The sequence below is a fragment of the Kogia breviceps genome, chromosome 8 (genome assembly GCF_026419965.1).
Source record: "Kogia breviceps isolate mKogBre1 chromosome 8, mKogBre1 haplotype 1, whole genome shotgun sequence".
NCBI classification, from domain to species: Eukaryota; Metazoa; Chordata; class Mammalia; order Artiodactyla; family Physeteridae; genus Kogia; species Kogia breviceps.
In genome coordinates, this window is record NC_081317.1 from 41820999 (window position 1) to 41837165 (window position 16167).

Genomic DNA, 16167 nt, shown 5'->3' on the forward strand with positions numbered 1-16167 from the left:
AAGGCTATTATTCATACCTTAAAACAAAGTATTTACATCTGGTCTTATATTGGCTAAGGTTTCAGAAGATTTCATAACCAACTAGTTATTTTATTCTAAAAAAATAGAAGACCCAATTTTAAAGGTAAAAATGCCTTTAGTAATTTGAAATATGTAAGTGAATTCTATAGTGTTTGGGGAAGAAAAAAAAATTGGGGGGGGGTTGATTTAGCAAAGCACAGAGCATATAGTACTGTTTTCTTCTTTCAGTTGTGAAAGGACTAGATTGTTCTATGATCATCAATGCCAGGATTGTTGCTGTCCTATTGGTTAGCTCAGTGGTGAAAGAACAAATAGTTTCTTGAATGTTAGTCTTTTATTGAACAACACATAAAATCTAAATTGGAATTATTTATAAATAGAATAAAGATGTGACTTTGCATTATTTAATTTAGATAGAATGGATATTTTAGTTTAAATATTGCTGTTTTATTTATTTGGCAAATATAAAGTACCACCTCTGCTTGCCCTGATCCTAGATATAAAGATAATTAGGATATCTGGAGACTCTCAGACTCTTAGGGGGCAGGGTAAGTGGGAAGACAGGCAACCATATAGTGAGATAAGTGCTCTCACAGAGGTTTGTACATGGCAAACCCAGAATGAAAGCTATTCAATTGAGCTTTCTCACTTTATATCATTACTATCATACTCTTCCCATTCCTTATTATATTAGAGAAATGGAGGTAAGAAAGTACATTTTCCCCAATAATTCTCAATATTGTCTTCTCACCCAAACCCTAAGTAGGAACCAGAGTTTCAGAACCCTGAGAAACTCCCTCACCAACTTAAGGCTTCCTATTAGTGAGTCATCCCTGTCCAAAGAGCATTCTCTTTGGATACCTCAAATCAGGTAAGTTCAAAATAAATTACTGGACTCAGAACTTTAATAAAAGTCTAAGGCATTTAGATAACTGGCTGCCCTGACTTATTTAAGATCTTGAACAGACCTAACTCTAGATGTATTAACTCTGCATGTCAGACAGATATATTTTATTTCTTCTAGGGAAGGTTGAGCCGTAAAACCAGAGCGTTTTAGAATACATTAAAACTTTGTGTTTTTTTTCTGGGGAATTCCTTGGCGGTCCAGTGGTTAGGACTCAGCGCTTTCACTGCTGGCCCGGGGTTCAGTCCCTGGTTGGGGAACTAAGATCCGCAAGCCATGCAGCATGGCCAAAAAAGAAAAAAGATTGTTCTTTTCTTATAAAAAAAAATCTAACATATGCAAAAGAAGAGAAAATAGAACAGTGAGCCCCCACATGCCCATCATTCATTTTCAATGATTGTCAAGATTTTGCCACACTTACTGTCAAAATGATACATTTTTTTAGATGTATACTCTACGTTGGTTAAAAAAACAAAACATGCTTCAAAGGGCTTGAGTAGTCTTTTTTTTTAATTGACGTATAATTGCTTTATAATGTTGTGTTAGTTTCTGCTGTACAATGAAGTGAATCAGCTGTATGTATACCTATATCTCCTCCCTCTTGGACCTCCCTCCCTCCCACCCCCCCCATCCCACCCCTCAAGGTCATCACAGAGCACTGAGCTGAGCTTCCTGTGCTTCACAGCATGTTCCTAACCCCAGGAATATTGCCTCAATATTCTGGATGTTAAGGTTGATGAGTTCACTGAAGTCGCCAGAGAAGAAATGTATCTGAATAGAAAGATGAATTAGTGGTGAATTAGCACCAGTCATAAAATTGTCCTGGGAAGAGGAAATATAGGATCATGTTCTAACAAATAAATATATATCAGGGTAGGCAAAAAGAGGATGCAAGAAAACAAGACAAAGGGAGTGCCAGATATACCTGGGAGAAACAGGGGGAAAATACATTGAAACCTACCACCAAATTCAAGGTATTTAATAAACCCAGGTAGGAGAAAGAAAAAGAAATTGGATTGAATGGTCCAGAGAACAATAAATAAATGTACAATAATAACTGGATTGAAAGGAAGCAAGAAACCTGCTTTTGGGTGGGGTGGAGTAGAGAGGGAGATAGAAGTAATCAGAAGGATTTATAGCGAATAAAAGAACTCAGTGTCAACACTTCAGTGTGTAACATATTGTGTGTATATGTGTGTATGCGTGTATTACACCTAATATATAACAAAATGTACTGATACTTTGACCTCTTAAGTAGTTTTATCATATTATTAAAAATTAAAGCTCACTTATATATCAGCCAGAGCACCTCAGAGAAAGAGAATCTTTGGACTGAGAGGGAGAAAATCAGAGTTTGTGTTCGAAAACGCCCTCTCGGCATGAGGGAGGTACGTCGTGGAGAAATTAATATTATTACTGTAGAAGACAAAGAAACTCTACTTGTTCATGAGAAGAAAGAAGCAGTTGACCTCACACAATATATTCTGCAGGTATGATGCTTTCCTTCTATGTTTGGAACTAACATTATCAATTGTCAATTTTTTTGTTTTTTGTTTGAGTAGCAGTACAAATTCTAAAATCCAGTTTTGGGTTTGGGTGTTGGAATTCATTCCTGATGTGGCATTGCATTAAATCATTGATAAACCTTAGCCTTCATTTTAAAAAAATACAGTGCAGTGGGGGATACAAAAACGTAACTCCTCCACTCTTGTGCAATAGAGTTGCATCATACAGTCACTTAACATGCTTTATGTGAACTTAATTACACAGATTAAGTCAGAAAAGAGCGAGTGAGGGAATAAAGAGTGTAAATAATGAACTGGTGGTAACCAGGGCCAGTCACTGAGCGTATGCACCAGAGCGACTATGAGATGGTCACACAGTCTCAGTTCTCTCCTGTCTCTCACAGTGGGAACTTCTCATTCTGCTGAGTGCGAGTCTGGAGTTTAATGATGGAGGGTATATTTTTGAGCAAAAAGACCCCAGATTGCCAGCCAACTGCTTATTTTGATTATCACTTGTATTTGGGCCTAGGCTTAATTTGGTGGAAATTGGTCTCCTGAACAGGCCACTTTGTACAAGGTAGATTGCAGTGAGTAAATATAACCCAGGGATGTGATTTTACATCGAACATTTAAGGGGTTAAGTAAAACACTGTAGTTCAAACACATTAAAAAATGTTCACTCCCTGCCAGAATGATCATGATGAGTCCAAGGGCAAAGGGTTTGATACTGAAAGGAATTTATTCCTAGCTGATAGGTACCCTTGCGATAATTCCTTCAGTCTCTTAGAAAAGCAGCAAACCCCACAGATGGAAGATACCATATTTTAGGTACTCTTAAAATTATGAAGCAATTATGAATAATCTTAAACAGGGGATAATCCACCAGATGTTAAGATTTGGGAATTCAGAGTTTCTCTTATCTGAATCTGCCTCCCTGCATGTTCATATTATGTTCATTCTATTCTCTCTCTTGCTTCAAAACCCAGTGACTGGGAGTTCCTTGGTGGTCTAGTGGTTAGGATTTGGTGTTTTTCACTGCCGTGGCCTGGGTTCATTCTCTGGTCAGGGAACTGAGATCCTGCAAGCCACATGGTGCAAAAAAACAAAACAAAACCCAGTGACAGGTAGAAAGAAAAAGAAAGTGGTGAGTAATCTGGTGTGCAATCAATTCACCTTAGTCAGCTGAGATATTACTCTACTGGAATAAATCCTTTAACACTGAAGTCAAATTGTTAATACTCTCCCCTCTTTAACACTTGCATTGTTCTTTCTTTTCTTTGCTTACCAAAATTGGCTTTCACAGTAACATTCAAAGCAATCTACTGTGTCTCTCTATGGGCACTAAATTACTAGGCCACTGTATAACCAGCCCAGTCACTTTAACAGCCTTATTGATTGCTGGTCAATGCACAGTCTATTAGGTCTAGGTGGGAGGTATTTATATTGAAGATGGTCCAAATGACCAATTAGTTGTAATACTATCTAGTTCCATGGCTACTTATAGCCATGGTAATAGCCCTATCCAATCACCATCTACCCAAGACTGCCTTAATGATGCTTCTGTCACAGTAATTCCCTAAAGGAGGCATCATCTTATCTTTTGTATTTTTCCATTATCCCAGAACACAATAACCTTACTTCTTTGTCATTGCCATTGGTCAATACTTATTGAATACCCATAGTTTCCTTAGCACTTTCTCTGCTATTTGAACTTTGGACCTTTGCTCTCATAGGTCAAAGTCCTTACCTGTCAATGCTTATAATATATGTGTTGAGAGGCCTTTTTTCTCCCCCTTTTTCTTAAGTAGAAAGAAGAAAAGGGAGGTTCATAGCAAACATAGCAAATAAATATTGATACTAGATTCTTTGGGTTTTATTTTTAAACTTATTCAGGAATTCAAATAGGTTTATGTGTCCTTTAATTAAACATCTTACCCTTTCAAATCTTCATTTGTTACTTATGTGATTATATACATATAGTGTGCTGTCCTACTTACCATTAAATTTTAGGATATAACATAATAAGTGAAAAAACAAGGAGACATATCTGTATTTGTTTCATTCCAATTTCTTAAATAAAAATATATATAGAGAAAAAAAAGATGGTACTGAAATATATCAAAGTCAATAGTGGCCATCTCTAATGGTAGTAAGATTTACAGATAATTTGGTTTTCTTCTCTGTTGTTATCCATGTTTAAAATCTTTTTATGCAGTCAGCAGTGTTGCTCTTATAAAAAAAAAAGTAAGAACTTTTGAATAGGATAGATTTACTTATTTCAAAATCAAAACGGTATGCAATGAAGAGTGTCTCTAATCCCATTTCCTCCTTGAAGACAACCAGTATTACTTAAGTGTATTTTTCCAGAGATATTCTATAAAGACACTTATAATTTTTTAAAAACTTATTTAAAAAATAAACTATGCAACTCTGATCATATCAAAGCTAAAGTGAATTTTTTTTTTTTTTTTTGGCCACGCTGCACTGCTTGCAGGATCTCAATTCCCTGACCAGGGATTGAACCCAGGCCATGGCAGTGAAAGTCCAAATCCTAACCAGTAGGCCACCAGGGAACTGCCTAAAGTGAATGTTAATCCAACTTCATTGATAAAATATGATCAAATGAAAGCATATGTGATGCACATGAATTATAATAGTAATCTTGTATGTTCACATATCTTTCATGAAAGATTCATACAAAATTACTGGGAAAATCAGTACTTAAATCCTATTGGAAGGAAAGATATTAATTCCTTTAGTCAATACATGCTTTCAAAGGTATTTATCCAAGAGCACTTATGGAAAGAGAAGAATAGCCATATACTCATGAAATGAAAGAAAACCCCCCAAAAATGTATATCCACATTTACTTCCATTCATTTTTTTATTTTCCTGAGAAATGCCAAAAATGCTTTTGACTTCATACTTAACTATAAAAACCTACAGTGATATTTGAGCAAAGAATGGATTTGTCTCTTTGCTTAAAGACCAGTTATGAGTTAGATATAAATCATGTCCATTGAAGTCAGATTTTAGAAATATATTTTACTCTTTATTATTGCCATTTTCAAGCTTAATCAAAAGTATAATGAACCCCCATCTACCTATGACCAAGCTAAAACAGTTAGAAACATTTAACTGTTCTTAAAATCAATCATATTTTTCAGAGCACTAAATGTTCACAGATCTCTTTATCATGCTGCACAGATTCATTTTTTTCTCAATTCCTAACTTTTGGAGATTTTTTTTTCTTTCTTTCTTTTTTTTGGTCATGCCGTGTGGCTTGCGGGATCTTAGTTCCCTGACCAGGGAATGAACCCGTGCCCCCTGCAGTAGCAGCGTGGAGTCCTAGCCACTGGACCTCCAGAAAATTCCCTGGAGATTTTTTCTAATTGATAAATTTTATTATTATTATTATTTTTTCGGTACGCGGGCCTCTCACTGTTGTGGCCTCTCCTGTTGCGGAGCACAGGCTCCGGACACGCAGGCTCAGCGGCCATGGCTCATGGGCCCAGCCGCTGCACGGCATGTGGGATCCTCCTGGACCGGGGCACGAACCCGTGTCCCCTGCATCGGCAGGCGGACTCTCAACCACTGCACCACCAGGGAAGCCCTCTAATTGATAAATTTGACTTTGTGGACCCAATTTCTTTCAGATGACCTAACAAATTTCCATTCTAATGTAATGTAATGGTACATGAAACAGAATTGAACTTGGGGTATGGTGACCCACAATAAGTTGGCTCGAGTCCACTTTTCCAGACTTGCCATAAAATTTTTTCTTAACTGAATATTTAGAGCAGGCCCAGAAGGTAGCAGAAGATAGGGCCTCAGCTCTCAGTCATTATGTGTAGACTGCCATTATGATGCTACAATCAGACTTGAAATTATTAGGATTTCTTACTCAGATATAGTTGGGTTGCCAACGTAGTGAGCCTCTAAATTATGGAAATTATTACAGCTGCTGAAGTAATGCTTTTCAGACCCAATTTAATGGGATTTCCTATCTCTCCTCTTTCAGATTACAATGGTTTTTCATTTGGGAGTCATCTTGGACTCCTTTCTCTCCCCAGCTATCACAACCAGTCATTGCCAATTTTCTTATGCATCTATTTCCTTTTTATTTCCATTGTCATTGTCTAATTTAGACCCTTCTTAACCTCACCACTGAATTACTAGTGTTCCTGTTTCCAATCCATTCACAGTATGAAGCCAGATTAGTCTTCCAATAAATTGACTCAGGTCATCCCTCTCCTTTGCACAGTTTTTTGTCTTTCCACTTTTACTGAATTAAATATAAGCATTCTACCCCTTCCCGTAAGGCTGGTGTCCCAAGACCCCTACAACATAGTTCTAACTCATTATTCTCACCTTCTATTTCACTTTTCTACCTGCCAAGATACTATATGGCAAACACATTGAATCCTCCCTGTCCCCTAAAGATTCTTTGTGCTTTCCTGCTTTGACTCTTTGCTCATGTTTCCCCCGTGCCCAGAATACCTTCCCTGCCTCAGTCCCTACCTCTTAAATTCCTCTTCTTCCCCCATGGCCCATTCTTAGTACAAGCTTTTTCAGAATGTCTTTCCCAATCAGAGAGATTATGTTTTTCTTTTGAATTCCACATGTGCTTTATCTCTCAAATTTTTTCTACCTTGTGGTCATTTGTATACTTGTCTGGATTAACATCTTTAGGTTATGGAGTAGGGTAATGTCTGTTTCTTTGGGCCCCTTGAAGTGCCTACTGCAATATACATGCTACCAGCTGAGCAATAAATATTTATGGAATTATAAATTAAGCTATGTAACCTATGGAATAAAGATCTTCCTCTAGAATTCCCCCCATATTTCAAATATGCTGACTGTAGGTGGGCTGTGAGGATAATTTCCATAGAATTCAGTTCCTCTCCTAGACCTAAGGAAGATTGGCTCACTGTTGGACTCTTTAATTTACTTCCCTTAAGAGAGAACAAAAATTGGGTGGTTTAGTTTTTACATTGTGAGAACATGTCTACAGAGATCTCAAGTAAAAGAAGGCCCTGTCATTTGACAGTTAATGATTGCTTATTATCTCTAAGTTTGTCATGGACAGTTACTATTAGTTAAAAATGTATTTGTGAAAAAAAAAATGTATTTGTGCCTTTATTGTGTGTTAACTAGAATAGTGATGAAGAAAATCAAGAAAGTGTCTCTTTCTATAAAAACCAAATTTCTTTTTCAGCATGTTTTTTATTTTGATGAAGTCTTTGATGAGGCGTGCACCAATCAAGATGTATACATGAAAACTACTCACCCACTCATTCAGCATATTTTCAAGGGGTATGATAGAAATTATTTGCTCCTCCTGCCTTTTATTTTCTATTTTCCATAAATCTTATTTCTTTATAAATGTTACTTAGTTTTTCAATTATTTTGAATTAAACATGAAATTGTGTTTTGACCTAATGAATTTAAATTAGACTCTTCTGGAAAATTCAGTGTCTCTATTGATAGGATTCACAAAGCATTTAGAAATATTCAGCAAAATTTCCATTTATACTGATGATATTGATTCTCTGTGCTTAGCAGAAAAATATAAGCTGTCAACTATATATATATATATATATATATATTTATTTATTTATTTATTTATTTATTTATTTATTGGTTTCACTGGGTCTTAGTTGCAGCAGGCAATCTCCTTAGTTGCAGCTCACTGGCTCACTAGTTGCAGCATGTGGACTCCTTAGTTGAGGCCTGCGAAATCTTAGTTACGGCATGCATATGGGATCTAATTCGCTGACCAAGGGTCGAACCCGGGCCCCCTGCATTGGGAGCACAAAGTTTTATCCACTGCACCACCAGGGAAGTCCCTGTCAACAATTTTATTTCATCAAAGTCCTCAGAATAAGAAGGTGTAAGTGGTTGTAGTTAGTCTGAACTTTTAATAATAGGAATTATGTATTCTAGCTATAGTTTCATTTTAATTTTAAAATAATTATTCATACATAAACATTAAATGGGACAGAGTAGGTACTAGGGACCTCTTGTATATTTTAAATGTAGTCAGGTACAGGTAGAAAATGTTGAACAGCCTGCTAGAGTAACTGATTTCAGAGTATTTTTACTTTTATTTTTTAAAATAACTTTTATAACTTAAAAAAGTTGAGGTATAATTTACATACATTAAGATGCACAGATCTTAAGAAGCACTCAGGTTTGATGAGTTTTGATAGTTGCACGTATCCAAGTAACCAATACCTGGAACAAGATATAGAACATTTCCATCACCCCAGAAAGTTCTCTTGTGTCCCTTTTTAGTTAATCCTCCCACCTTCACCCCCAGGTCTTATATAACCACTGACTTGCTTTGTGTCATTATAGATTAGTTTTGCTTGTTCTAGAATGTCATAGAAACAGAATCATTACAATGTATATCTTATGCCTGGCTTCTTTTGCATAGCATAATGGTGGTTTTTTAAAAAATAAATTTATTTTTATTTTTATTTATTTTTGGCTGCATTGGGTCTTCGTTGCTGCGTGCAGGCTTTCTCTACTTGTGGCAATTGGGGGCTACTCTTTGTTGCGGCGCGCAGGCTTCTCATTGCAGTGGCTTCCCTGGTTGTGGAGCACGGGCTCTAGGCTCACAGGATTCAGTAGTTCTGGCACACGGGCTTAGTTGCTCCGCGGCATGTGGGATCTTCCAGGACCAGGGCTGGAACCCGTGTCCCCTGCATTGGCAGGAAGATTCTTAACCACTGCGCCACCAGGGAAGCCCTATCACAATTTTTTTTATCCATTCTCTTGTTAATGGACATTTGGGTTGTTGTTTCCAGTTTTGGAGTATTATGAATAAAGCTGTATGAACATTTTTATGCAAGTCTTTTTATGGACATCTTTTAATTTATCTAGAATAAAAACCTATAAATGGAATTGCTGGGTCATTGGATAGGTGTATGTTTATAAGAAAGTGTCAAACGATTTTCCATGCATGGTTATATACTCCTAGAAGCAATGTATGAGAATTGCAGTTCTGCATCCTCACCATAGTTGATATTGTCAATCTTTTTTATTTTAGCCAATTTAATGGAACTGTATCTCATTATGGGTTTTTTTAAAAAATATTTATTTATTTATTTTGTCTGTGCTGGGTCTTAGCTGTGGCATGCTGGATCTTCGTTGCAGCATGCAGGCTCTTAGTTGTGGCATGTGGGATCTAGTTCACTGACTAGGGATCTAACCCGGGCCCCCTGCATTGGAAGTGCGGAGTCTTAACCACTGGGCCACCAGGGAATTTCCTCATATTTTAAAATTTTAATTTCCCCAGTGTCTAATGATACTGAGCATATTTTCATGTACTTATTGGCCATTCAGATATCTTCATTTGCCTGTTTTTTGTGTTGTCTTTTTATTTTTAAAATAAATTTATTTATTTATTTATGGCTGTGTTGGGTCTCGGTTGCTGCTTGCGGGCTTTCTCTAGTTGCAGTGAGCGGGCGCTACTCTTTGATGTGGTGCGTGGGATTGTCATTGCAGTGGCTTCTCTTTGTTGCACAGCACAGGCTCTAGGCATGTGGGCTCAGTAGTTGTGGCTCATGGGCTCTAGAGCACAGCCTCCGTAGTTGTGGCACATGGGCTCAGTAGTTGTGGCTTGTGGGCTCTAGAGCACAGCCTCAGTAGTTGTGGCACGTGGGCTCAGTAGTTGTGGCTTGTGGGCTCTAGAGCACAGCCTCAGTAGTTGTGGTGCACAGGCTTACTTGCTCTGCAGCATGTGGGATCTTCCCGGACCAGGTCTCGAACCTGTGTCCCCTGCATTGGCAGGTGGATTCTTAACCACTGAGCCACCAGGGAAGTCCCTAATTTTTTTTTTTTTTTTTTGGTACGCGGGCCTCTCACTGTTGCGGAGCACAGGCTCCGGATGCGCAGGCTCGGTGGCCATGGCTCACGGGCCCAGCCGCTCCGCGGCATGTGGGATCTTCCCGGACCGGGGCACGAACCCGCGTCCCCTACATCAGCAGGCAGACTCTCAACCACTGCGCCACCAGGGAAGCCCTCTAATTTTTTTTAAATTTTTATTTATTTTTGGCTGTGTTGGGTATTCATTGCTGCCCACTGGCTTTCTTTAGTTGCAGTGGGCAGGGGCTACTCTTCATTGTAGTGCACGGGCTTCTCATTGCAGTGGCTTCTCTTGTTGCAGCGCGTGGGCTCTAGGGCACGTGGGCTTCAGTAGTTGTGGCTTGTGGGCTCTAAAGTGCAGGCTCAGTAGTTGTGGCGCACAGGCTTAGTTGCTCTATGGCATGTGGGATCTTCCTGGATCAGGGATCAAACCCATGTCCCCTGCATTGGCAGGCGGATTCTTAACCACTGCGCCACCAGGGAAATCCCTGTGTTGTCTTTATTGTTGTTGTGTAGAAGTTACTTTTTTTTCTTCCATGAGCAGGTTAAACAGAAGTCTCTGGGGACTTCCCTGGTGGTCCAGTGGGTAAGACTCCACACTCGCAACGGCGGGTGCTTGGGTTCTATCCCTGGTCGGGGAACTAGATCCTGCACACATGTTGCAGCTGAGAGTTTGCATGCCGCAACTAAGAGTTTGCATGCCGCAACTAAGAAGCCCACATGCCACAGCTAAGAAGTCCACATGCTGCAACTAAGAAGTCTGCATGCCACAAGTAAAAGATCCCTCATGCCGCAACTAAGACCCAGTGCAGCCAAAATAAATTAATTCATTAAAATAAATTTTTTTTAAAGTGAAATCTCTTTCAGGTTCAATTCCTGTGCACCAAATTTAGGGAGTGCTTTTTGAGAGAGCAAGTTTCTAAAATAAGTTAGAATGTTAAAACATTAATGAAAAGAGAATTGCAAGTTAGGTGAAATTATTAGGTTAGTTCTTGTACAGTATAATAAGAGCTTTCTTCATCTGTTGTTTTTTTTTAAAAAAGTTCATCACGAAAATGTTCAGAAGATAAGGTGGATATTATTCTTTATTATTCTCATTTTGCTAGCTGTTCTTCAGTGTGTTCAAATTTTCCTCTTGTAATTCTTTTCCTAACTGTGTCTCTGCCAGTGTATTCAAGTGCCCACACTGCTGGGAGCCATGGTTTAAAACACAAGGAGTAACCGGTCTCTGCTTCTAAACAACTTAAATCTGATTAGCTCCCATCTCTTGATTCTCACACTTCCATGGTTACTTTGCTCTTGTCATATCATTCTTTCTTTGGTTTCTATCTGGCTTCATGTCCTTTCTATGTATTCATCTCTCTGCCCACCTCCAGCCTCCCTCCCCTGTGTCCATACATAGAATTTTTTTCTTGCTGCAAGTAGCTACTTTTATCATTAATCCATGTGATTCCTGTTCAAGAGTCTGCAATAGCTACTTACTGCGTAACATTATGTTCACTCTCTACTTAATACTACATAATACTAGGGCTACACAGTGCATAGGACCTCACAGTACTCAGGTAATCTTGGCCTCATCTCCTCCTAAAACATACTTTGGCTGGCAGGTTGGCCTCCCATCTCTTCTGTCCATCTCTTATTTTGCAGTTTTTCACACTCATACAGGTTGTGTGTACATGCACGTATCTACATGCAAGATAGTGACTCCCACTTAGAATCATAGGACCTCAGGGCTAGAAGGGATCTTGGAAATCAAGTAGTCCAGTAGTTTATCAATGAAAGTGAAAACTGAGGCCCTAAGATCTCTTGTGTGAGTCCTTCAAATATTTTACTTAAATTGATTTTACCTCTGTCTAAACTTCCTTAGTATTCATATGAGTGGTCACTACCATCCTGTTTATCGTATGATCTTCTATTATTTATTGTATTTAATTCTCAATTACTTCTTTCACCAAACTTATCTTTCAGGATTAACACAATTTTTTTTTCTCTAGGATCCTCTAAAGCACCTAACATGAGGTCTTTGTTTCCTTATTTTCTAGAATTGTCTTATGGTCTTACCAGTTCCATAAAAAATTCCTAGTAAAAAAACTCACGTACTGCTTTGAGAATTTTTTTCCTCCTCCCTTGTTTTTATAATGTAAAGCCCTCTTCTCCTTAAAGGGATCTATATTTTCTAGCTGAATTTTTTCAAGGATTCTTTTTCCACCTGACTTTTGTCATTTAAAAATCTGTGTGTAGATTAGCATTTCTCTTAATATTTCAAAGTAAATACAAATGATTCTTCCCCCAGAGGCAATGCCACTTGCTTTGCATATGGACAGACAGGTGCTGGAAAGACCTATACCATGATAGGAACTCATCAGAACCCAGGACTGTATGCTCTGGCTGCCAAAGATATCTTCAGACAACCAGAAGTGTCCCAGCCAAGAAGGCACTGTTTTGTGTGGATCAGCTTCTATGAAATCTACTGTGGACAGCTTTATGACCTCCTAAATAGAAGAAAAAGGTATTGGATATGAGTAGGAAACTGTAAATCTGTTCTTTATTGTTTTAAGCCAGAGTCCCACTGAATCATGGGATTTAATGAGAGGCTTTGGTACACTAATGCCCTTTTGTGAAATGAGAGTCTCCTGAATATGATGCATATTTTTTTCAAACTGTCAGTTCAGCTAGAGAAAAATACAAATTAGCCTTCCATTAATATTTTTTAAGTGATCAGTATCCTAATGCTTATCAAAAAACTATATCCCTTTTATTTTGGTCTGTGAAAAAGATTATAATTTCAGGAAGTCAGGAAAGCAACGTATACTTAAATCCCTTCCTGTTCTTTGGACCTATTATTACACTGGAAGAACTATAATGTTTCCTTGCCACTTCCTCTTGTTTTTCTTCTCAGTAATCTTAGGGTAAACTTAATGATAGTTTTCTGATATCAGTAAAAAGAAAAGAAAATCTTTTCTTCACATTAACTCTTATAAGGCTTAACCTATTGCCCTTGCAACATAATACAGTACTTTGGAAATGTATTCATTCAGTAACTGATTTTAAATCCCTATTGTATTTTTCTGGCATAAAGTTTTGTTTAGGTTGAAACAGATGATTTTAACTGAGTAGGAGGCCACAAAGTTGTGGAGATATCAACTGACTGGGAGAACAGGGAGGAGAGAGAGGGAACAGGGGAAGTGGAAGGATAAGAGGTCAGAATTAACCAGACCTGAGACATGTTGGGAGCAGCCACACCAGGTGAAGAGGAGTGAGTTGAGGCTGAGCATGGTGGAAGTCTGGGGAAACCAAATCAGTGAAAGACACTAGCCCCCAGCAAAGATCTAAGCCCCTACAGAGCTGTCCAAAAGGTCATGCAAGTTTCATGTGTTCCAGGAAAGCACTGGAATGGGGAGTAGGGGTGGAGGAGCAGCTCCAGTTCATGGAGAGCATGATAGGGTGGCCCCCGTCATACAGGGGCACTAGAGTATTGAGTAGCATAACTGGAGAAGTCACTGGAGTAGGCTTAGGCAGGCCACCATCCTGTGGACTATTTCAACAAAAAAGGGACCTTCAGTATGCCACAATTCAGAGAATGTACAGGTGTTGGGGGTTCAGTCATGACACATTTGCCAGATAAAGAAGGTTGCTACTTTGGGGTTGCTTTGGGGAAGACTTGCTTTTCTTTTCTACTCTCTCTGTGTTGGTTTTGAAGCCTCAAGTTAGCTCCATCACAGCTTCTCTTTCAAGCCTCAATACCCTTATTAGAAGCCCTTTCCAGTCAGAATGGCCACTTCCTTTAAAGAACAGTTAGCATGAAAATAAAAGCCACTGGTGTGTGTGGGGGGGTATGTGGGTGTGTGTGTGTGGGTGTGTGTGTGCGCACGCATTTTGTTTCTTTGTGTGAAGGGACAGTCAGGATATCCAGCTGTTTTTGAGTGCAGTTCTTTAGTGAATGACCCCGATACACTGTCCTGTTATTTCTACATTCTTTAATTATAGCCAAGGGGATGGGAATATGCTAACTTCTGGGTTTAAAGCTTCTGTGGGGCTCACTAGGGAATACCCACACTTATTCTGCAAGTGTCTTGCGCTGTGGGATTTTTGGGTTTTTGTGGGGTTTTTTATGTCTCTGGTTAATTGGCTAATATCTCTTATTTCCTACCTTTTTGAGACTTCTGAAATGTCCTGCTCCATTGATAATACTCTTTCTTGTTTGTTTAGAGCTGTTATGACTTATCCTGTTGTTTTTAAAATAAAATATATTTTCTATAAGAGGGGCTTTGTCAAAGGTAGATAGAATTATATGTGCTCAGTCTACCTCTTAGACTAGAAACCAAAGTTTAAAGATCTTAAAATTAACTCTTTAAAGTAGAAGATAAGTTGTCTTTACCTTTGCATAAAAAGTGATAAAAATATACTTCTTGCTTCTATGATTTAAAAATACAGCAGTGCATTTTAGGCTATTCATTAGGAACTTTTCTGGGGCCTGGGAAGTATGTTCAGGAGTGATGTGAAAGCTCTGAAAGCTAGATCCTTCTTTTATTCCAGAAACCAAACTGTTCCAATAGAGTTGTCTTCTGAGAGATCATGGGCATTGGTGAGGCTGTTTTCCTATCCTTCTGTAAAAATTTGGAAACTTAGGGTAAGGTTTAGATGGAGAAAAAAATTTTTTGAGAAAACCTTTTTTTGGCTGTGAAGTGAAATTCCATTATGATTTTATTTTATTTTATTTTATTTGGCAATCAGTATCTTACTAAGGGAGAAAATAATCTTAGAGTCTTTGATAGATTCAATACATGCCCCTTGGTGGATCTGGTTCAGTGATGATGGTAGACCATAACTATTCATTTTGTTACACGCAGGCCTGAGGCTTTCAGCTGCAACACCAGCTATTCCTTGCTTCCTTAGAAAATGTATCAGGACTCCTTATGTTGCAAGTATTTAGTAAAATAAGACCCCACTCTTACTGGCTTATGCATTTAGGGAAGTCATTGGCTCTATAACTAGAAGGCCTAGAGGATAGTCAAGCCTTAGGGTCTTTTTACTCTAGCAGTTCAGTGATGTTATAAAGACCCGGTTTCTTTGCATTTCTCTGCTCTACCTTCCATGGTATTAGCTTCATTCCAAACTGTCTCTTTTGTGGATGTAGAATGGCTGCCACTGCTCCCACGGCCACATGCTTTCACTTCTAGAGAGAAAAAGAGAGCACCTAACAAACAGAGACTAGGACTTTATTTTGATGGGACCAGTGAAGATCCCATATCCACTCCTGAACCAATCACTGTAGCCAGGAATACACCATCCACTGATTGGCATAGATCTGGGTTAAATGCTCATTCTATTCGTTGTAGCCAAAGATGCTGATTTGTTTAAAACAATCAAGGACTGCCTCTGAAGCCTTGGGCTGGAATCAGGAGGTGTGGGGGCGGGGGGAGGAGAATGCATAGGGATCCCACACAAGCAGCAAAACTGCTACTTAATGGGGAGTAGTGGGTTGGGTTCTGGGGAGTCTGTTACTGAAGCTCTGCCAAACCAACCATGTTCTTGCATCCTCAGGCTCTTCGCAAGAGAAGATAGCAAGCATGTGGTACAGATAGTGGGACTGCGAGAACTTCAGGTGGATAGTGTGGAGCTTCTCTTAGAGGTAATTCTTCCTCCTCTACTACCCCACTGTAGCAGCCTAAGCACCAGGGAAGACTTCATTTTGCATTATCTCGCAAATATAATGGACTCAGATTTAGGCAAAGGGTGATGACAAACATACCATTTCACATTTATAAAATATGAATCCTCTTCTGAGAGGTTGGCTCCTTTCTCTACAAGGTTGTTGTCTCAATGCCTTGATAGTGGGAAGTAAGGCATGTGGGAGAGCCTAAT

The 16167-nt window shown here is 38.8% G+C and overlaps 1 protein-coding gene across 3 annotated transcripts in view; it reads left to right on the forward strand.

Annotated features, from left to right (window-relative positions):
• Positions 1 to 16167, forward strand: part of KIF24 (kinesin family member 24) — a 70979-nt gene that overhangs the window by 31039 nt on the left and 23773 nt on the right. For 2 of the 3 annotated variants that reach the window (XM_067041307.1, XM_059072763.2), the window contains exons 3-7: positions 785 to 892; positions 2226 to 2415; positions 7649 to 7746; positions 12596 to 12811; positions 15847 to 15934. In XM_067041307.1, coding sequence (XP_066897408.1) covers positions 785 to 892; positions 2226 to 2415; positions 7649 to 7746; positions 12596 to 12811; positions 15847 to 15934 — 700 coding nt within the window. The remainder of the gene's footprint in view (positions 1 to 784; positions 893 to 2225; positions 2416 to 7648; positions 7747 to 12595; positions 12812 to 15846; positions 15935 to 16167) is intronic. The other variant, XM_067041309.1, reaches the window with a different exon arrangement.